At 44.3% G+C, this 22702-nt stretch overlaps 1 protein-coding gene across 1 annotated transcript; it reads left to right on the top strand.

Moving 5' to 3' along the window:
- Positions 1 to 437: 437 nt before the first annotated feature.
- Positions 438 to 22491, top strand: ARHGDIA (Rho GDP dissociation inhibitor alpha). Its single transcript, XM_085617529.1, has 6 exons — positions 438 to 786; positions 15947 to 16143; positions 16429 to 16512; positions 17110 to 17186; positions 17636 to 17699; positions 19589 to 22491. The coding sequence occupies exons 2-6, from the start codon at positions 15954 to 15956 to the stop codon at positions 19786 to 19788; spliced, it is 615 nt and encodes a 204-aa protein (XP_085473655.1). The 5' UTR covers positions 438 to 786; positions 15947 to 15953; the 3' UTR covers positions 19789 to 22491.
- Positions 22492 to 22702: the final 211 nt, after the last annotated feature.

The raw sequence follows: 22702 nt of genomic DNA, 5'->3' as shown, positions 1-22702 counted from the left end.
CCACCATAATTGCTCAAAATTCTGAGCCTGAGGATCTATTTAACAACTTTTGGAAATAGATATCAGTAGTTGCCTTTTGTGAAAGCCTAATTATAACCCCCCTTTAAGTGGACCTGTACTATGATTGGAGGACCTTTACTATGGTTATGGGCTCCCAGAGGCTGCTGGGATGTGTAGTTTCATTATTTTAATTGAAATAGATGATGTTCTTTTAAATGACTGCTATTCAATAAAGTGGGGGTAAAGGAGTACATAGTCGCTGCCTCGGAAACTGACATAGAATTATTATTGTCCTTCAGATTCCCTACTAATTTTTACATTCTATGATTATAATAAGAGTTGTCAGGTCTGAGGTTCTGGTGTTGCTTTTTGTCCATTTTCTATTTCCATGGCGCTTCTCTCCTTGTGCGATAAAAGCATTCTGAGGGCCATGTTGTAGGGTGGTTTTCCATTACAGACCGAATAAGCGTGTTGTGTTTTTCACGTCCACAGCATTCATCATCATCTGCCCACCTCAAGAAGTCTGGTCGTTCAATGCAGCGCTCTCCGACCCTCTAACCGCTGCATCACGAACAAATACGTTTGCTTCTCGCAACAATGGCTGCAGCAGAGGTTTTTACCACATGAATGATTGGTCCTTCTGGTACGCAGACCCACCCACTGGAAGTGGCGCATAAACCGGAAGTGTGTTGGGTGCGCGCGCGCTGCGGGCGGGACCGGGTGCGGCTTTCATTCGCCATTCCTGGGGGAGGCAGCGAGTACTCGAGTGGGAACCTGAGAAATACGGTGAGGTGATTGATGGTAGAGATTGGGGTATAGATGTGATATATGACGATGCACTTTTGGTGGATGGTGAACAAGGGCTAGAGATTGGTAGAGGCTATAGAGAACCCAGTGGGGCAAAGGGTGCGCTGGAAGAGGGACGCTCGTAGAGGGAGAAGGGGCAAGAATGCGGAAATGCACATAGTACAGACTAAAGAAGGCCACAGGTTACTCCAGAGAAGTGCGGGCGTTAGTGAAACGACGTGGGCGGAAACTGTTTTAGAAAAAAGTGGTATTTGACTAGAATAGCCTAATGGTGCAGGAGAGTATAATGACTAGCTTCATTGTACCGAATTTACTTACATACACTCTATATTGTATAAACCTAGCCAAAATGGCAGTGGAACCCTTTCCAGGGTCCATTGAAGAGTGACAGCGAGTGGTACATGGAGTTGATTATTAGATGTTAATGGTTTTTGATGTAATGTTATTAAAAGAGGTGTCTTTAACGTTTCCTAAATTGGAAGCAGCATTGGAATGTTGGTCCAGATATCGGATGCCTACCTAGAAAAGACTTGCTGCCTTGTACTTTTATTTACATTTCCAGACCGATTGTGGCCTGGCAGTGGGTGTGGCCGAGAGCTTTCAGAGATGGCGAGCAATCCGCAATATAAGGAGGAAGTGCTGGTGGTGCTGTCTACATTCACGATGCTGTTGGTTTTGAAGATAGTACCACCAGCAAGGGGAGCCGTTGGAGTTCTGTCATGATGGTGTGATACGATTAGGTGTCTTTTGTCCTTGGGTGGCTGTGACATGTACTTAAGGGATGCCAGGTTGTAGATTTTGAGGCCATGGTGCAGTGTTACCACCATCTGTATGTAAAAGAGGGTCTGCACAGCTGTTCCAAACACACTCTCAAAAAGAAGCTTCTCCCCTTTTTATTTTATTTTTTTTTGTTTTAAGAAAACTGGTACCATGCTGTGGTTTTTTGGGGGGCAGAGTTCCTTGAGAGTGTTGTGGTACGAATTGAGAATTGGTAAATCAGTGGAGTGGGAAATGCACGGGGTAATAGAGTAAAATTGGTAATAGATTATGGGGTAATTTGGAAAGTAACCGAGTGGGGTCATGTTAATGACATTGCTGATGCTTGTTCTCCCATGTATGTCTTGCCTTTGGGACCGATCAGTTTTGCCAATGGTTCTAGCCACGTGCAGAGCACCCTTGATGCTGTGCAGCATGGTTTTAAAATAATCTTACAATGGGCCGCCCATTGTTTGTAGGAGCAAGCACAATGTAAGAACGCACCTACAAAATGATGCACTTTTTTCTTTCATTTTGTTTGCTGATTTGGGTTGGTATGAAAAAATGTAGGGCAGGTGGGAGAAGCAACACTGAGGCAGGGCATTTTGGGGTTGTGAAGAAACACTTGAGGGCAGGAGGGGGCCAAAGCACATGGAGGACAGGAGAGGGTGGTGAAGAAACGCTGGGGTTGTGGGCAAGCAACACCAAGGGTGCAAGCAAATCGCAATGTGAAACACAATGGGGAGAACCAAAGTGTGGGGGAGGGGCGCATTGAGGGGAGCACCTGCAACAGGAGTGCAGTGGAGGTTAAAGAGTACACAAGGGAGACTGTTTCAAAAGACATGCATTAGTTGAGTGCTTAAACTACTAGAAAAAGTAGTGCTTGAAACGAGAGCAGTGAAAGGATACAAGTACTTGGGCTAAGCTCCAGGGAGAGACAAACTCCAGAAGTGGAAGTTAATGATACACACGTGAACAAATGAGATACAAGCAAATGAGTTGTATGAAGCCAACCAATGAGCGATCTCTAAGCCATTGTTTGTAAGCAAAAGGTCTCAAGCGATAGATCAGGTGCTGTCTCTTGGTGAGATCTAACAAGAACATGCCTTGCTAGGTGGGTTTGTAAGTGATTGACACAGCTGGGAAAGCGCATACATAATATTTTTGAATGAGGTGGAATGCCATGAAGGATGGAGAGCATTGGTATAGATCCTAATTCAACAATTGGTGAAAGTAAAGTGCTGGAACATATGCAACATGTGGAGGGTTGATAAAATGTAAAGAGAGGTTGTGAAGCTTTGAAGTGGAAAAGGAAGTTCGAGAGGCAAGGTGGAGGCTTAAAGAAGGATAACAAACAGCATACATTGTAGTCAACAGCTGAGCCAAGTACAAAATCGATGGAAGTGTGCAGTAGAGTAGGCAGAGTATTTTATACCCTAGTGCAAGGAAGGTAACCTGTGGCACAGGTTAAAAGTATGGCCATGGGAGTGTGTTGAGGGGTCATAGAGCAGTCATGAAGGGTAGTTATTCCTACAGATGGACGCATCTGCATGGTTTACAGGTGACAACTGAAGCCACAAAATATTTTTTTAAATGCGCAGTCATCTAGGCAGTGTCATAGGATTTAGTGCAAGTAAGGGAATGGGCTCCTGCTTCAGTTGTGAAATAAGGCAGTAATCCTCGTTTAATGTTTTTTTGGGTCGCAATTCTAATAAACCTGCTGCGCATAACGAAACTATTGCCCAGTAAATATACTTGCGCATGCTAGGGATAGGAAAGGGAGATGGAGAGGCATATTTGAGGACATTCCTTGCTAGATGGGTTTTTCAGTAAAGGTCACAGTCGTGAATGAGCATACTTTGTATTTTAAAACGAACTGTATGGGAGTATAGGTTAGACTATAATTAGTATAGACCATAATTTAACAGTTGGTGTAAGTAAAGTGCCGGAACAAACAGAATATGCATTTCAATAAAATCTGATTACATGCAGTGGCAGCTAAAGGTATAAAAAAGAACATAAAGGGAGATTAAGAATCTTCGCAGTGGAAACGGAAGACTGAGGCAAGGGCTCAGAATGGGCAACTATCAGAGTTTGTGGTTGTTTGCAAGTAACACTGGTGACAAAAAGCACCACTTGTGTGCATCAAGATCAAAAGCACAAAGGAGAGAGAAAAGGGGAGCATGGCGAGGGATAAAAGCAGAAGTGTTAAATTCTGTGTAGTGTTAGAAATTGAGAATGTGAGGTTGATGTTTAATAACAATACAGGATAACTGGAGCCAGTTAAGACGGTTATGCTCCATGGGAAGGGCAAACAGGAGACAGACTGGCTAAAACTAATAAAGCCAGTAAACTTTATTGGCAGATAACACCATTGTAATTCCAAGCATATATGTAGTCTAAATGGAACTATAAATCTATCGGTCTGCTCTGGTGGACACTATTCCTTCTGCATATTTTACAGGCAGCCTAAAACAAATAACACCAGTAAACATTATTGGCAGATAACACCAAAGCCCCTCCCTTGCTTTCCGGGTGAGTCGAGCTCAAGATTAAAATGTTTAAAATTAAATGTATGGTTTCTTATTAAACATAGGACCACCTTGAGATCTCCTGTACCTCTGTACAGCCTACTATTTTGAGGAGATATATTTTAGCTGCAAGCTAGCGAACCAATTCGTATTTAATTGACTCCTTATATCTAGACCCCCAGGTCCAAAATTGACCTTTCTAGAAAGCCTGGGAGATATGGTGGAACCATACATGCAGTATGTGAATTTCACGAATTTAGGGAATTTACATTTTTATCTTGAAGATAGCAACAATAAAGAGACAGAACATCTCTGGGGCATTTTAAGTCATTTTAACTCCTTCCATGCTCATGACGAGCTCAGCTCGTCATGAGTCGCAGTGGAGCTGTGCTCATGACGAGCTGAGCTCGTCATAACGGCCGCGCCCCGCCCACGCGCGGTATATTCCCCGCCTGTGCGGGAGAAATAATCAGTGGGCGGGGTCGTGACGAGCTCAGCTAGTCATGAGCACAGCTCCACTGTGAGTCATGACTAGCTGAGCTCGTCACGAGCATAGTGGCGCAGCGCACCTCCCCCCGGCACCGCGGGGGAATTACCCCCGCAGGGAAGGGGTTAATTATATCCAACGAGTAACCAATGCAACTTGCAAAGCAGGTCACGCTCTGGATCGTGTTTTTTCTAGTAGACCAGACCTCAAGGTCGATGTCATCCATCCTGTTATATGATCAGACCACAAAGCTATTGACTTTAGCTTGGAACTTCGCGTATAAAAATACAAAAAAGCATGTGCAAATAAAACAAGCATTTGCAATGCAATGGGTCTCGCATCTGTAACAGTTTGAGCTATTGGCATTATAAATGAAAATGCCTTTAAGTTGTGTTTTGAAAACTTGCAATCGGTGCGTAAACGGGCACTTTGTTCTTATAGTCCTTGCTTACGAGAAGCAAGGCTGGCAGTTAAGAGGCGCAGTTACTGCCAGCCTTGCTTCTCGTAAGCAACGACTATAAGTACAAAGTGTGTTTACGCCCCGCTTGCGGATTTTCAAAACACATAAATAAAAGGCATTGTAATTTACAATGCCAATCGCTCAAACGTTTGCAAATGCGAGACCTGTTGCATTGCAAATGCTTGTTCTTTCGAGAACCCAATTATCAACACTGGAGTCAGACCTCTGGCAGAGGAGCTAAAAAGTGGTTGACAGGGTCCAGCTGGCTGGTGGTTGTACTATAAAACTTGTGCGCTCAGTCCTTCGCAGCTAAGGTCCGGAGGACAGTTGTCAAGTGGTAGACTTTTTTTTGTCAGCAACCATGATCTCTGATTGGCCCCAGCAATATCAGGGATGTTAATAGCAAAAAGCAACCCATCCAACCACAAAACATGAATTATGAAAAGGTGCAAAATGTTTGTACATCCCTTGGCCGGCAAATTAAAATGTTGCAGCCATAGCTGCCAAGTTTTCACAATGCCTATGAGGGACATTTCTGTTTTTACTGTGCTTACGGGTGAGATTTAAGTCTGTGTGTGACACTTTGAAGGACCCTTTACCGGGTGCAGTTAACAAGAAAACATGTACGGAATAACACAGCTCATCTTTCAGATTTGCAGGGCATGGATTAGATTACCAACTCCTACTTGACATACAACATTGTTTTTAAACTTTGCAGTTGTCATTCTTCAAAAGGTAGGCTGGCTCTCATAAACTCACGATTCAGCAATATTTTATCTGCTCATTTCTTCACTCCACATAAACCACAATCTTTTTGAATACCCAAACCTCACACAGACAAGTAATGTGCTGCTGGCAGTAAATTATTCTGTGACAATCATATGGCTATGTTCTATGAAAAAAATGTTTTTGAGACGAGTACGAACGGCTGCAGTGTGACCATACAAATGGATTTATAAGTAAATGTGGAAAGGTATGAGGAAGCTGAAGAGCACGCTTAGATTTGTACCCGTTTGTCAATGGCATCTGAAATAGTGAAAATCAACATGAGACCGCAGCGCAGACATTTGAAATGACCAAACACATGGCTGCCAAAGTTATTTCGACGTCGGAGCTATACACATGATTATCTATATTGAGAGGTTGGTGGTGCTGTGTGCACAAATAAACATCTTACCTGCTTTTGTGACAGAACAATGGATTGTCTGTACTACTTTCCCTTCTCTGTTTTAAGAGAGCCAGTCCCCCTCTTGCAGGGCACAAGCCGGCCCATCAACAGAACTACTCAAGTCGGAATTGGGGGGAAAAAATGCAAGCCTGCATGGAGATGTCGTGTGGAATAGATACAGAACGGGCCAGTTTTAGTTGACCAGTTGAGGGGCTGTGGCATAATGAATGGCCGGAGGAAAGAGCGGTAAAGAAAAAAGACAAAGCTGCCACCCGCCAACTCTGTGTCTTCTACCGCTACTGGGCCTATCATCTCCTGCGTGTTTACAGTAAGGAGCCCTTAGAAGGCTAACCAGCTATCGCCTTGAAAGCGCGGGGCAGGAGGGTTGTGCTCAACGCGAGACGTGCACGTCGCCTGTCCAGGCGCGCACATGGTTTGTCTCCCTTCGGGCACCGAACCGACAACAATTGTCTCGCCAAGGCGTGCCGCGCACATGTGCTGCATTCGCCAGGCGAGACCTAAAAAGTCCTAACTTTGAGTCCAGCCAGTAACACTGACTTGATAGTGGAGCTTGATAGCTTCCATTCTCAATATTTGAAAAATTCCACCCAACTCTAGCATCTTACTCGGAGTGGCTAAAAGCAGCAGTAACCAAATTTGCTCCTATCACAATCGTTAAAAAAAAAATACAGTAGACCCCTCCGCCCCTTGTGTCCCCCCCCCCACCCCCCCCACACCCTCCAGCTCAAAGAATTAAAACAAAATGTAGAAGGCAAGAAAAATTGTGAAGGAAACACTATAGGAGGGGGAAAAAGGTCACATACAACAAACGTGTTCAAGACTACAAAAAGTTTATTGCGATTTAAAAGTCTAGATACTTCCCGACAAAAATATACTCCGCTAAGAATTCTTCAACAGAACTCTTTAAAACTGAGATTCTTTCTAGCCTATCCTCTACCTGCTCCGTGTCCACTGTTCTGAGATCAACTGGCGGATTTCTTTAAATAATAAGGTGGAGGAAATCCTTGGGAAATTAAATATCAATGTTAGATCTCTGCCTAAGTACCAAATGGCTCAGGCTTAGACAAATTGACTCTGAACAAGTTTCCCTTGCTTACGAAGGACAGAGTGGCTGAAGTCATAGGTCAAATTAAATTGGGGGCTCCTTTTCCCAAAAAATACATGAGATCTGGGGCAGTCGCACCTCTCCTCACTCTGCTACTCAACTCCATTCTGAAATCTGTCTTCTCCCCCCCGCCCCCCCACAGTAGAAAGAAGCTTTCATTCTCCCACTACTGAGAAAACCGTCGCCGGATCCTAAAGAGGAAAAGAATTATCGCCCTATTTCCAGGTTACCATTTTCAGCTAAGGTCCTTGAAAAATGCATGAACCTGGCATTGTCCAAATTTGTAGAGGAAAGAGGATCCTAGACTCTGCACAGTTCGGCTTTTAGACCGAATTATAGTACGGAGCTTCAGAGGAGCTGAGAAGTGTTTTAGACAGTGGAGTGAAGGCTACAGTGATGTTTGATTTATCAGCATCCTCTGACCTTGTCAGCCGCAAGGTTCTGATAGATCGCCTGACAGAAATAGGAATTGAAGGATCTGCCTTGGAGCTCCTTGGATCATTCCTTACGCACAGTGCAATCAGTCTATTTGGGGGACCTGGTTTCCAAGCCTTTTTCATTGCCATGTGGGGTTCCCTGAGGTCCTCTTTGATCCCCACGCTATTTAACATATATGTGGCCCCCCTCACTAAACTAATCCGATCCTCTGGCTTAGCTCCAGTCGCCTATACAGACGGCAAACAAATTGTGGTGGCTATCGTAAATGATATCGATGAGACTGCACACCGCTTCAAGTGCTGTATGTCAACCATTGAGCTATGGATGGACGACAACAGCCTTGTGCTTAATTCAATCAAAACTAAGGTCCTTCTATTTAGTAAGAATCCGGTCACTTGGAGTTAATCCTGGTGACTTTGATCTGTCCTTCAAGGTTCAGATTAACAAGCTCACTTCTTCCTGTTTCTTTCTTCTACACAAGCTAAAGAAAATTCTTCCTTTTATTCCCTTTGAATTTAAAAAAAGAGTTACTGGTCACAGCCGTAGTGCTATCGAGGCTGGATTACTGTAATATCCTCTACATGGGCATTCATCGGCGTTAACTGAAAAAGTTTTACAAAATGATGCGGCAAGACTTTTTGGGGGGGAAAAATCCCTAAATCTGAGTCAGTAACTGAGTCTCTTCGAGACTCTGAAGAAGATCCAAGTTCAAGGCTCTATACTTTGCTCATAACCCTGTATGGAAATGCCCCAGAATACCTGAAAAAGAATCTTTCCTGCTAAAGACTGAACAGGACACTACGATCAACTAACTCCAGGACGATAATCGTACATAAATTCAAAAGAGAGAGGTGGGGCAGCAGGAATTTATTCCATACCATAGCTCAATTGTGGAGCAATCTTCCTGAATGTCTTAGAAGCTAGCCTAATCTGCTTAGATTTAGGAAGGAGCCTAAAACATGGTTATTTTCTGGCCCATTAAGATAAATCTATTCAGCAGGCCCTCTCCCAGAATTATTAATTGGACAGAGCTTTGAAAATGGCGCCAAGACGCCATTGGCATTTGAGCGCTTCAGAAGTTTTTTCAATATCAATAAACAGAAAGCAAGTAAAGTGACAAAACAAAAACTAATGGAAAGCAATTGCAAAGTTAATTTCCAGGTCAGCTATCGACATCTCCCCAATAAGTCCTTCGCAACCAGACATCTGTGCTATTTGGCAGGCTTTGACCTAAACATTGGGGGGAAACGTTGAGGACAGAGAGAATGTGTGGGCACATGGGAATGTAGGTGGTTGGTGTGAGAAATATATGGTGGACAAAATTGACAAGTAACTCCAAAAGTTTGATGTTAACAGTGGAACAGCTAAAGCACCACCTTGCTAAGTGTGTGGAACATGCACCTCGTGACAAGACATTGTAAGTTTGTAGGCAATATTAGAATTACATAGTACCATTTTATATGCAAGCAAATGATTTATTAAAAAAAGTGTTGGAGGGCTATTCGATTTGATTGAAGACTAAGGATCGTGTATTGTTTGGTGTATAGTGTTGGAAGTGATAACTGTCTTTGGACACGATCGCGCCATGGTGCGAGTTGACACCATGGTATGTTTTGAAGTGAGCTATGGCAGAAATGATAGGATATTAGGTGTTTTAGTTCCCCGCACAGTGTAAGCTTGTGAGCAATTACAATGGTTGGGTCAAGGGAGAGTGGAAGCAACAAGTTATAGGATCCAGTGTGATTAAGCTAGACTTAAGATAGGGTGTCAGCTGTTGTAGCCTCGCTATGCTGAGGCATCTGAAAAGTATACACCAATTAACTGACATTGAGCTGATGGGGCACAGATATCTAGCCCATTGCGGAGATGTCTTATGTGCTTTGTTTAGTTGTTGTGGAATTCTTGTATGGACTTTTTTTGGACTCTTATTATAATATAATCAAATTTTGTTTGATATTGAAGTGCACTAGATAGACATTTAAGGTTCTAGTAATTACATATTAACTCTTTAGAGTAATATCAAAGAACAAAATTGTGTAGCGTGATGGGAGAAAAGTGATTAATTTATGATAACCTGAAGTAGTGAAGGATAGAGCCGGCAAGATAAGGTGAAAAATCCTCTTCCACAATGGGTCAGTCTTATAATATTGATCCAAGTTAGGCTGGTGATCCAGAGTAAGGACAGATGGTGTTGCCTTTTCCAATTTTTTTTTTAATTTTTTTTTAATTATTATTATTAGTCCCAATATTTTCAGGTAATCCATAGTGAAGAACAAAAGTAAAACAGCCAACATGTTTCGCCCCCCTCTGTGGCGCACAGGCCTGGGGCTTTTTCAAGGCGTAGATGTAATGTTCTGATCTGTGGTATGAATGTGGAGTCACATTGAAAATGTCTGGGGGTAGTAATGGATTATCGCCCTTGGGAGAAAAAAGCTAGTTCTGTGGTCCTGGATAGCTTGAGTCTCAGCAAATGTAATATTGTGAACTCATCCAGGTGGTCTTTAAACATTACCTCCACGCCTTTGAAAAGCCTGGAAAAGGCAACACCTGCCCCACTTCAGGCTATATTAATGGGTTAGGTAAGGGTCTCCCATTTGGACATCTTGTTTTAACGGTACAAACCCATTTATTTGGACCGACACTATTGGGACCAACCCCTCTTGCTAGTTGTACTGTCCATTAATTTATAATAACCCCGAAGTGGCAGTGCTGTTAAGAGAAACACGTTTTGGTTGTACCTTGTGAGAGTCAGTTATACATTGAAAGGACAATCGATTGACAGATCTCCTCAATATATGGAAGAACTGTTTTAAGCTTGAGCTGTTCACTGGAAAACATGCTCTATTTAAAGAGAGGGGTTTCCTTCCAGCACACGCAAATCCATAAATGGGGTGTAGTTCCGTAGTGATGGTCCAATATGTCCACTTTTGGTAATGGGGCTAACTGAGGTCATAAAGGGCTAGGAGCATGGTCCGTGAAGGCAAACCACTGGTATTACAGAGCAAATTATTATTTTTATGGATTATTTCATATTGGGTGTTATCCAAATTCCAAGTGCCTCAAATGTGGCTTACAACGGGCTCTCTAAGCAGCAAACTCGTAATATGCCATATAGTGTAAAGAAAAAAAACTCAGGTGTGAGAACCCGGATGCCAAGCCAGTTTTTAGGTCTTGCCTGGCATAGGCTGCGCGCATGCACAGTCTCGCCTGGCGAGATTTAATGTTTTGAGGGATTTTCTGTAAGGGGCATTAAGCCCCCCCCTCTTTTCCATTGGCCGGCATCACCGTTTATGCTAAACGGTAGCCAGCCATTGGAAAAGAGGTGTTGGTGACGTCTTTGCTCGGCTTTCTGAGCCAACCCATTTGGACGGCCTCGCCTGCTTTGCGTTTGTCGCAAAAGGTTTCTTATCTTTATGGGGCCAACCACATGGCCCCATAAAGACAAGAAACCTTTTGGCAGGCGAGGCCGTCCCCGGAAGAAAAAGCCGAGCAAATACGTCATGGAGTGGGTGGGGGCTGCAGGCAGGGGGCAGTGTACGGTGGCTGAGCGCTGGATACCAGCTGCAACCTGCACTTCACCAGAGCGCTCTCCCCCCTCCCGCCCCTACGCTGAAATTCTGTGCGGACGAGCGCAGACACCAGAATGCCAGCATCCCAGGCTCGGGTTTCAGAGAGAACAGAGCAGGCTGGGAAAGGCAGCACAAGGGAGCAGGCAGCCAGTGGAGAGGGCTGGGCAACTGAGCGCACGCACAGCAGGCAGGAGGGAAGCCGTGGAGCACAGCACCCGGATCACGAAACAGGAGGAATCCGGACCAAGTGTCTGTATCGCCCAGCCCAAGAGGCGCCTAGAAACCAAAACAGGACCACCCAAATTAAGCAGCACCCACCGGCAAGACATGCGTAGAAGCCAAGGCAGGCCGGCAAGAAGGTAAGCAGGACCAGAGCTAAACCCAGCTCTTGCAGTTGGACAGCAGTCACAACAGGCAATATCCAGCCCAAGGAACACCAAGCACCCAGAGGAGTGTAGCGCCCAGAGGTGCCTTGCACCCAGAGTTACTACCTAGACCAGTCTGAACACTCCGGAGCCAGCAGCTGGGGTGGGACTGGACTGTGGCACCAGAGCCATGTCACCGTAGTACACAGCGCCTGTAACCCCGGCAGTGGCATGAGGAAGCCTGGTCCCCGGCGCCCGAGGAGTGACTGAACTTGGAGAAGCATGGCAGGCATGGAGAGTCGAACCCGCGGTGAAGAGTATGGACACCCCTCCTGTGGCACGGGCCACAGGCCAGGAGGGTGCCAGTGAAGCAGGCCCCTGGGTCCGGGCACTGTTCAGACAGTGGCCGTGTGCCAGCAGAACAAGAACCCAGACAACAGAACTGTGCTGAAGTCAGCGGGGTGTCAGAGAAGCAGTGACCCCGAGAACTGGACTGTGCTGACACCGGGGTGGTGCCCCAGCCAGGCAGGATCGGAGAACGGACCCGCCTGGACAGCAGTTCGATATCAGCGGACCATGCACCCCATGATCGGAGCCCTCTTGCCTCTAGCCTGGTGTCAGGATGGCAGAGAACCACAGAGAGGGGGTCCCCTGCCACCCTTGGCCAGCCAGGATAGGGTGGCGGCACTAGCAGCGCACAGGGACCACGAGAGGGAGCTGCTCTGGGCCCGGCTCTTTGACCAACTGGACGCCAAGAAGGATGGCAGAGTGGACATTAACGAGCTGCGCGAGGGACTGGCAGCAATGAGAATGCACACATTCACCAACGTAGAGGAGGTGAGTGTGGTAACCGGGAAGAGGGGAGGGCAGAAGGTGAGACTGGCACCCAGAGCACAGGGAAAGGAAGGAAGGAGGGAGTGGAATCCGTGGCAGGGGCCGAGGAACGGGCAGAAGTTGAGACTCTGGCACCCGGGAGGAGGGAAGAGGAAAGGCTGGAAGGTGAGAAGTGCGCCCATGTGACGGGGGAGGTAAGAGTGGGGGTCAGGGACGGTGTCAGGGGAGCAGACATCCTGAGATGGGAACGCTCCGGACAGTGGTAGGGCGTCAGAGGGGAAAGACGGAACACGAGAAGTACACTTGGGAAGAAGAGTAGAAAGGGTGGAAGGGTAAAGTGGAACCTGTTAGGAGGGGAAGAGGAAAGGGTGGAAGGTGACAGTAAAAGGAGACTACAGGAGGGGGAGAGGAAATGGTCGAGCGCATCCAGGGAATGCACACCGGTGGAGCACATGAAGGGTGAAAGGTGCACCCACGGAGGCTAATGGCCGAGGCTCGGTAGGTGATCGTAGGCCCACCGGTCCAGAACGGAACTTTGCAAACTGATCTCTTTAACACACTAATACCTGCCTGTACCACCACCCACAATCTGCGTGCAAATATGGAAGGTCACTTAGCACTCCCAGCCCCGAGGTACATGTCTGCCTTTGTGTGTATTTTATACATGTTACAGCCAACAGGAGCTTCCTTCATTGACCGGACTGAACTGTGTGCTGCAGCTTAACTGTTGCATAATATAACACGCATTTGCAATACAACAGGTCTCGCATTTACGTGAGTTTGAGCTATCGGCATCGTAAATGACGATGCCTTATGTTTTGGTTTTTGAAGCATAAATAAAACGCATTGTCATTTACAATGTTACAATGCCAATAGCTCAAACTCACGTAAATGCGAGACCTAGTGCATTGCAAATGCTTGTTATGTTTTGAGTTTGTATCTTAACTAAAACACTTGACAACTCCACCCACCCTCTCTTTAAATGTGCATTAAAACACAGCCTAAATCAGTCCCTTACCAAAAATTCATGAAGGAAAAAGCACTTGCATATTGAACTTAACTTTGAAGTAAAGCCTTATTAGTGTAGCTCGTCAGACTTGACACACAGCAGTGAAGGGGAAAATAGATAGATGATGTAATTTGCTTGAAGATCGTCCAATATCTTAATGCGGAAAAGTCGTGAATAATGGACCAAAACAGTTTAGTGCATTTCTGCCCGTAATTAGACACGTCTGTACTTACATATGCTGAAGCACTTTCTAGTCTGGAAACATGCAGACAACCCCGCCTTTTCTGTGATGTCTGTGACTAGCTGGACAATTAGCGAGGTATTTGTGTACCTTAATTTTATCCCGTTCTTTATGCCTTCAGATTGCTGCTTTGCTTAACCTTTAACATGTTGCCCAGTCACAAGGCACTACTATTTGACATTTTTTTGACCTCTAACGGTAAATGGGTGCCCTGAGTCAGTGGCAGACCATGTTTAACAGTCAGGGTTGTCCAGGCCGTATCTGCAGGCCCATTCTAACGTCAGAACAGTTGCTTTATCTGCAGGCAGCAGATTGATGTAAGAGTCACACTAACATGCATCCCAATTCGGTTTTGTAGAGTTTTCTTTATGCAGCATTTCCTATATTTCTTGCTGAAATGCTAATAGTACATTTAATACAAAACGGAAGAAGTATGTTGCAGGATATCGCAGAAAGTTTCCTTGTAAATGACCACATACCCGTGTTGAAACTAACCTGGATGTAGCGTCCCCCCACCCGCCTTCACTCTACTAATGTCAAATACGCAGGTCCACCGGAATTACGCAGCAGGAGTGGGCCAAATTATGTGGCACAGTTTGTAATGGTAGTATTTTATTTTCTTGTCTGGGCAATGGTTGCACCTCCGTACCAGTTTAACACCAAAATATAGCAGTAATTAACAAAGTTGAGCAGCCCAGCTTTGCAAAGGGCCTTCCGTGACACAGCAACGTACTGCTGCTGCATATTTATCAACTTTTGAACCACTTGAGCTAGAAACAATTTTATTTTGTTAAAATCTGAAGATTACGGGTCAGATGGATTGTGCGCCAAATGCGGCCAATCTTTAATCATGCGATAATTGCCGCGACCGCATAATTTTGAATGCCCTGCTAATATAGTTGGTGCTGCATTTATGTGTTTATACAGAATTACCGTCTTGTTGCTAAGATAAGACTGGTTTCACTTTGTCTGGCACAGGGACCTTTAATTTATTCTGCCATGTCTGCCAATTTTCACACTACTTCCAGATTTCTCCTTGCTTTCTTTTTTGTAAATATTCCAATCACTGCAGTCACTTGGTCTTAACATGCTATTTTCAGTTAGCTATTGAGCAAGAACTACTCTCACTGTTGTCCTGGGGCAGGAAACCTGACTGGCAGGTTTTCAGTGACCACCAGTGGGTGCAAATGTTTTTCCATTTTAGGTAGTGTTTGCAAATACCATGACTGTTTAGACTAGAAGACGCCCAAAAGCAAACGATTACTGGAGCGACGTGCCCAGGGCGGGCTATGCAGACACGGAATTCTGAAGGTTGCAGACCCTGCTTGTAACTGGGTGTGCGGGAAATCTTCTTTTCCAGTCTTTGGTTTTGATTCGTTTTGCTGAATTATTTGCCTTTGATGTATTTTAAGAAAGGTATTATTTCAATCCCGACACTTCAAGATGGCACCTTATTTCCTGCTCTTATTTTGGCCAAATTCAACATAATTGTTTTTTTAAAGAGCACTTCAGGTTTTCAGTAGTGAACTGGCACACATGGCAGAGCTCAGTAGCATTTCTATTGGGCAGAACCCAAGCATGCGCTTAGCATAAGCTAGTTTAGAAGGTGCATTGTTCCTTTAGGATTGCCTTATTGTGCGTGTTTGTGACACCATAAATAAGCTTAAAAGAATCATCCTGTGTGGTTAGGCAGTTAAAGTTCATAATTTGATTACAGAGTAATCGAAGGCAGATGATGAAAGTTGCCCGCTGCTTGAGATCGACTTGGTGTAGCTTCACAGGCTGTGAATATTGGCATGCATTGAGGGCGAGGTAAGGGGTTCACAATAGGTGGTTTGGAAAGTCTTGCCCTATGTTGGAATTGAAAGCAGCTGGTTTAGAGGTTCACTACTGGGGAGTTGGAAGGGTAGCAAGACTGCGGTGCTAATGAAGACATTTTAACAGGCTTTAGTGGGAATGTGGAGAGATTTCCCAACATTTCCGCAAACTATTTAATATAGTGGAGAACCTAACAAAGGAGGGGATGAACGAGTGTCTAGTTCTCGGTGAAGCCACTGCTGGCTAAGTGATGGATTCAGGCAGGTTTTTTTTAACATACAACATAAGTGCCTGTAATGCACTTGCAGGTGAGGTGACCCATGCCTTTCTCTCCCAGTTCAGAGATGGCAGAACACGAGCCCACCGCAGAGCAGCTTGCACAGATTGCAGCCGAGAACGAGGATGACGAACATTCTGTTAACTACCGACCGCCTGCTCAGAAAAGCATTCAAGAGATTCAGGAGCTCGACAAGGACGACGAGAGCCTTCGCAAGTACAAAGAGGCTCTCCTGGGTCCTGTGCCAGACACAATAGGTGAGTGTCGGGTTCATCAAATTCAAGTTTGTTTGGTTTACCAATCTAACCACTTAGTCCCTGTGCTGTACCATAGGTCCCCTTTTGCTCTAATGGGCTTGCCTTTCTTCTTTCTTCTGTGCTTTTAAGATACGCTTCCTGCCTTTTTTCTCTGATACACTTCCGTTGATCTACTTTTTTGCTTTAACTTGCATTGCTGCCCGTGTCACTGCTAGGACTCTCACCCGTTCCTTTATATGCATTGTGGTCCTAATAGTCTTTTTTTCCCTTTTTTTTTCTCTTTAGATCCGAACGCCCCTAATGTGTTGGTGACAAAACTCGTCCTTGTATGCAGTGAAGCTCCAGGTCCATTGGAACTTGACCTTACAGGTAAGGTGCGCTTTCTGACTCCACATTTGTAATACTGGAAGCTTCAGGTGGGTGTTTGGAAAATAGTCTGACTTGGTTGTGATGAGTATGGGCATTGCTCCACGGCCTTCAACTGAGAAATATTCATACATTTTGTTAGTGTTTGGCCTCTTTCTTACATGATAACTTTCCACCAATCTTAAGCCCTCAGACAGCCTTTTAGTTCACGTTATGATCTTCGTATGTACTGCCATACTGTAGAATTCATTGTGATATCTTTTTAGTTTTGTTTCTCATGAGGTAAAGCAACAAGGTCATACTTTTTACTACACAATCTGTGTACGCTATTCTTGATGTGAGGTAATGGAAATTCTGTGCTGTGATGTTTCCGTGCAATGAACAGCACATCTTGTTCTTAATTGTATAGTTGCCACTTTTCCAACTGAATCCCATCGGACAGATTTTAGTTTAAAAATGAAAGCGAAAGTACCTTTATATACACCGAGCCTTTGCAGTGTTATCTGAGCTTCTTATCCCTACTTCCTTATTACATCATCTTGCCCCTGGTGATTTCTGGGTGAGGCTGAACATTAGCCATGTTTGTGTTTCTCTCCTTAGGAGATCTAGAGAGCTTTAAGAAACAGTCATTCCTGCTGAAGGAAGGTGTAGAATACAATATAAAAATCTGCTTTAAGGTGAGTTGATTTGCTGTCCAAGTCTATGATTATTACACTAATAAGTCTGCTGATTTGTGATGGTCATCGTGCCGCCACAAGCCTGCGGGCCATTCTATTTATATTTTTTCTTGAGTTAATCCTGTGACTGGCTGCAGGATCACTGTATATGGTGGTATGGCTGTCTTGGTGCTAAGGTTGTTTTGGATCCTAACAATTTCAAGGCCGAAATGGTACTGTGCAGTAGTTCGTTGCCATGGCAGATTTGCATAGACTTGATCTTTTCAGCACGATGTTTGTTATTTTTCTTTCTATTGAATGTATGTGGGTACCGACATTTTTTTTGGGTGCCTAGTTTCTACAAAATGTGTCTAGGGGTCTTGGTGTCGGTGGGTGAATTGATATTACTGTCTTGTGATGGTTAGGTATCAAGATGTTGCAGCGCTCTTACGATTTTTTTTTCTCCTTAGGTGCAAAAGGAGATTGTATCTGGTTTGAAGTTTCTGCAGCAGACCTATAGGAAAGGGATTAAAGGTAAATGACTGACATATGCCCGATTATACAGCATGGAGGTTGTGGGGCTCGTGGCAGTGGTACATACCAATCATACAGTTTCTCCAAGAGTCGTGCTTCTAGAGGGAGAAATTAAAAGCAGACCCCCTTCCCAACATTCTCCACAACCCCTACCACACGTGCCACGGTTCCTGTATGGCACATGATTTGATGCTGTTCTTTTTAAGAATAATCTGTCCGGAGATGCCCATTGGAGGTATTGGCGTTGTATGATGAATGTATAATTAAAATAATGCCGCTATGAACTATTAATATAATTTTTTTGTAAAGTAAAAAATAGATACATATGTATCTACAGTATGTTTCTTTCTTTTTATGAAAGCAAATCTGTCTGAATTTTAGCTCCTTTCCTGTTTATTTTAGTCTTGCAATATGAATGCCATGTGTATTTTAGGGCATTTGTAATGTGTTGATTAGGCAATGATGTCCTCAAATTATGTACTCAGTCATTTTTAAATATTGTGAATGGATGAGTGATTTGTAGGGCGTAAATAGCTACTTCTGAAGGACTGAGGGGGTGCCAATTGGGGTATGGCAAAATTAAGACTGCTTAACAGTACATGGTTTAAGAATTGGCTATCTCTCCTTTCAGTAGTAGAGCGTCCTCACTTCCTCCTATCAGCAGAAGAATATTTCCGTCTTCCTTTCCCCTTTCCCCTAAATGTCTAGAATTGTCTCACTTCTGTAGTTGAGCATCCCCCTTACTATCCATTGCTGTGCGATAGAGTAGGATAGAAACTGTACCTCCAGTATAGCCTAGCAAATCAGCGGTGCCTTCATGCTAGTCTGCGAGTGATAAATGCAAAAAGAACAAATGATGGATAGAATGCAGAACAATGTCATACATTCACCTCAGTACAGAGATATGGGCCTAAATCCATCGTTTTTTTTGCATGCCATTCCAGTTTGAACCCCTCTATATGCAAGCCAGTCTTGACCCTGCGCCCAATGGGAACAGTCCAGCCCGAACTGCCAGGCCCTCTCTGGACTGGAGACTAGCATCCTAGGACCGGTTTCGGGGTTTAACCCCTCATCAGCCAGGATAGCTTGACTCCAGTGGCATGGAGAGCACAGGACCCACGTCTGGGCATACCTGTCCCACTTGGGGTGACAAATGCAAAAAGAACAAATGATGGACAGAATGCAGAACAATGTCATACATTCACCCAAGTACAGAGATCTGGGCCTAAATCTGCGAGTGATGGCTGGTTCAATTGCTACGAAGACTAACTATATAAAGCCAAATACAGTAGTGCTACTGTAGAACTAACTACCTTGTACTTGTGAGAGACTTGCCCATTGTAAGCCCACCACAACCAATTCGATGTCTCTTAAAATACTCCTAGCATGCCCTCGATAGTGGAAAAGGTTTGTGCCCTCTAGTAATAAGTATCTCAGTTGTGATTTCTGTATAATAGCGTTCCAACTGGGTAGTATATGAGAATGGACTTCAAAAATATTTACTCAAAGACTGCCAAAATGTCCAACATACTTGTCAAATATATTAATGCATCAACACACACTATCTAGCATGCTTGAACTGAAGTTGGGATCGCAAATTAGTCCAGTGCTACGAAAGATAAGTGATTGTATGCTGGATTTAGACATTTAAAGCAGGTATTCAGTATTGTAGTGCCCAAAGGGGCATAGTTTGGATCGGGAACCACGAAGGACACTAGAGCAGGGACTAGCAGACAGAAGGGAATGTTCGTGATGGAAGAAATTGGCAGGCACTGAATCTCTCTTGTATTGTTTGCCTTGTGTGGGTTTTTTGAAGTGGTGAGGATGTAGGCATCTGCCTTACTGCATTTGTTCTTGCTGAACAGAACCTTTGCTTTCTTTGTTTCTAGTGGACAAGACAACATACATGGTTGGCAGTTACGGGCCACGCCTAGAAGAGTATGAGTACCTGACCCCTATAGAAGAGGCACCAAAGGGCATGTTGGCCAGGGGCAGCTACACCATGAAATCCTTTTTTACGGATGACGACAAAACAGACCACCTTTCCTGGGAGTGGAACCTGAACATCTGCAAGGACTGGAAAAACTGAATTTTCCAGCTGCCAACAAGGGGCGAGAGAGTGCAAGAAATTTAGCAGTCCTCCAGGAACCCCTCCCCAACAGGTCCTGATTTCCCCATCTAGACCCCATCCCCATTTAGTGCCGATATCCTCTGACTCTATTCCAGACCATCCCAAGTGTTGACATTCCTCACAAGTGTTAATGGCGTATGTTATTTCAAGCCCCCCCCGCCCAGTTTTTCACTCTTCCTAATGCTGTACGAAGCTCAACTGACAAGTAATGCCTATCCTCTGAACCAAACTGCTTACGAGTGCCGACGTCCCTCACTCTGAATCTAGTTCCTGCAAAGTACAAATATATTCCTTCCTCTCCAAGTTCTGCCTTTACCACGATCTGATTTTCCCATCTATAGTCCAAGCTCTACGTTGTCATCCTTGCTAGAGCCTCTTTTCCCTGCTTCCCCTTTCTACAGAGGAAAGCAGCAGATTTTCAGTTTGAGCTAGTCCTCATTTGCTGCTTTTTTGTCATTTTTTTTTGCCCAGATACCCAATACTAAAAAAATGTATCTACTGGCTGAACCTTCCCTCCCCCATCCTTAAACTATGTCGTCGCCCCCCCCCCTCCCCCATCCCCCGCTGGTTCTGCTGCAGCTTTTTGTCTATATGCTGAATCCCCTAGGAATTCATCTGGTTTTGAAGTGTTTTAGTCCTAAGCCTTTTTGTAGTTTGCTTAGTGTCCCACTGATTGTTAATGGGAAGGACTGAAGAGTGCACAGCAGCCTTTTTATCCTCTCAAATCACCTCCTTTCCTTGAATATTGAATACTTATCAGAATAGTGTGTTATGGGGAGCTGCCTCATCATCTGATTCGTATTTTTTTTTTTACTCTTGCACGTTACGTCATCTCTGCAGTGTTTCTAGTGATACTGTCTGTTCATCCATTGCTGTTTGTGTTACCGTGTTGCCTTAATTCTGTGCTCCTAGGAAGGGAATTGTGCTAAAAACTGAAATTGTCTGCACACTTTTTCTAAATGTCCAGTATTCATAACTGACAACTGACCAGTACTATCTGCAAAAGTATTTTTGTGGAGGCTGAAAGTCGCATCTCAAAATGGCAATTCCTACAAGGGCCTGTAAAGCTTCACTTTTATTAAAAAACGGCCTCTTCGTTGTAGACTGTAAAGTTGAGATGAGGAATCTGGGTTGTCTGAGTTAATTGAAAAGTAGGTTAACAAAATGGAACACGTAGGATATGGAGGAGGGGACATATTTAATTGTTTGGTGGATTTACTGTTTTGCCCTGAAAATTAATCATGGTGGTTTTTCTATTTTGAGGGGGACAGTATTTAGACTTAAACCAATGCTTATTACGTCCATATCTGACATGGAGGCTTGTAGGGATCATTGGCTTACTCCTTTCTGAGAAATTGTGGGCTAACCTTGTCCTGGTGCCTCACACCAGTGTTGCCTTGGTGTGAACTCCTCGTCTGTTTTATAGCTAAGCTTGAGGACTGTTTTTTTTAATTTTTTTTTTTTAGTTTACTTCTCTTGATTACCAATGGCACGTACCAAGTGTAGGTGTTGGGCTGAATATCTTAGGATATTTACCGCTAAAGGTCTGGATAAAGACCTGAGCAATTACCTTGAATGCTTGGTTGTCTGTTTTTTTAATCATGTGGATATTCCAACAGTATCTTCAATCTGCAGCCTGTGGTGTCAATATTCATCCTCTGGTGGCTGTATGCAACCCAGCTCAACTCTGTTATTTCGAATGGATCCAAGTGCCATTGTTTCCATTCTTTCCCTGAAGTAGCACTTTGTTATGCCAAATCAGCGTCCAATCTAAAAGCTTTATAGCTTCCCTGTGACCGGTACAATTTGTGTAAGATCACCTTGTATGTCAGCTTGGTTAGTGACCGAGATTGCGGCACTGCAGAAAGGATCCTACATGCTGATTTCAATGATGCTCAAAGATCTTCAAGCCTTTCTGCCAGATTGTCATTTTACGGCCTTGGATATCAATCCTCTTTTACCATTGTGTTTCATCTGGTATTGCCTGTGGTAGTAAGTCTGCTGCTTCTTAGCAGTTCGAAAACTCTCTTGTGAGACTTCAGAATTGCAGATGATTGTAAAAGGCTGTGATCAGAAAAGACTAGACCTAGAATGCCCTTAAAATGTATGTTTCTGGGGATCTCTGGCATACAATAAGAGGTGTTCTAAGCAGGAAAACCCCATGTGAAGGTTCCCCATGCCACACAGATCGCGGCTTGCCACAGGTAGCTATATTGAACCATGTTGCATGACCTTCTCTCTGCCTTTGATTTATTGTGCCTCGCCTCTCTATATTTATTGCCTTGTTGATAAGATTAAATCGCCGTCACTCGGTAGTGGAGAATGACAGAGGAATCTTCCACAGCCAGCTGGTGGCAAGGGTATGCCATGCCGCCTTTTGCCCAGAGTTCATCTTCATTTGAGTCTTTCATCTCTGCAGTCAGCATTTCATGGTGGCTCGGGATGGAATTTGATGATTGCACTTATTTAAACTGGGACCAAACATTTGTTTGGGGGTTTATAGCGGTTTCCTCGCCCCAGCTCTCATCCTCGTCCATTCATAGATATATAATTTTTTTTTAATTTTGGTTGGTTTGTCTGTAAAGTCTCCCAGAACCGGGATCGTATATTGGAAATTACATTTTCCTTCAATTATGTCCATTAAATAAATATTCCAACTGGTGTGATGACTCTGTTCTGTAATTGAACTGTGTGCTTTTGTGTATGCTGTACTGTTAAGTTCTTGAGAAGATAACAGGAGGCCTATGATTGCAGGCGAGTGGTTTCGGAGGAGGTAGAAGCTGGACTGACTAATTCTGCTGGAAACACAGTGACTAATTTGAGGTTGTGAATCCAAATGAGCAGTAGTGTTTAAAGCAGGAATCTGCTGTGG

The sequence above is a fragment of the Triturus cristatus genome, chromosome 7 (assembly GCF_964204655.1).
Source record: "Triturus cristatus chromosome 7, aTriCri1.1, whole genome shotgun sequence".
NCBI classification, from domain to species: Eukaryota; Metazoa; Chordata; class Amphibia; order Caudata; family Salamandridae; genus Triturus; species Triturus cristatus.
The sequence above is the reverse complement of the archived record's forward strand: the minus strand, read 5'-3'. Positions and strand labels throughout refer to the sequence as shown.

Bases quoted from the DNA above. Each gene is read 5' to 3' on its own strand.
- ARHGDIA (XM_085617529.1), top strand. From the start codon at position 15,954: ATGGCAGAACACGAGCCCACCGCAGAGCAGCTTGCACAGATTGCAGCC. The intron at 16,144-16,428 runs GTGAGTGTCGGG...TTTTCTCTTTAG, and splicing joins TCCTGTGCCAGACACAATAG to ATCCGAACGCCCCTAATGTG. The intron at 17,700-19,588 runs GTAAATGACTGA...CTTTGTTTCTAG, and splicing joins CTATAGGAAAGGGATTAAAG to TGGACAAGACAACATACATG.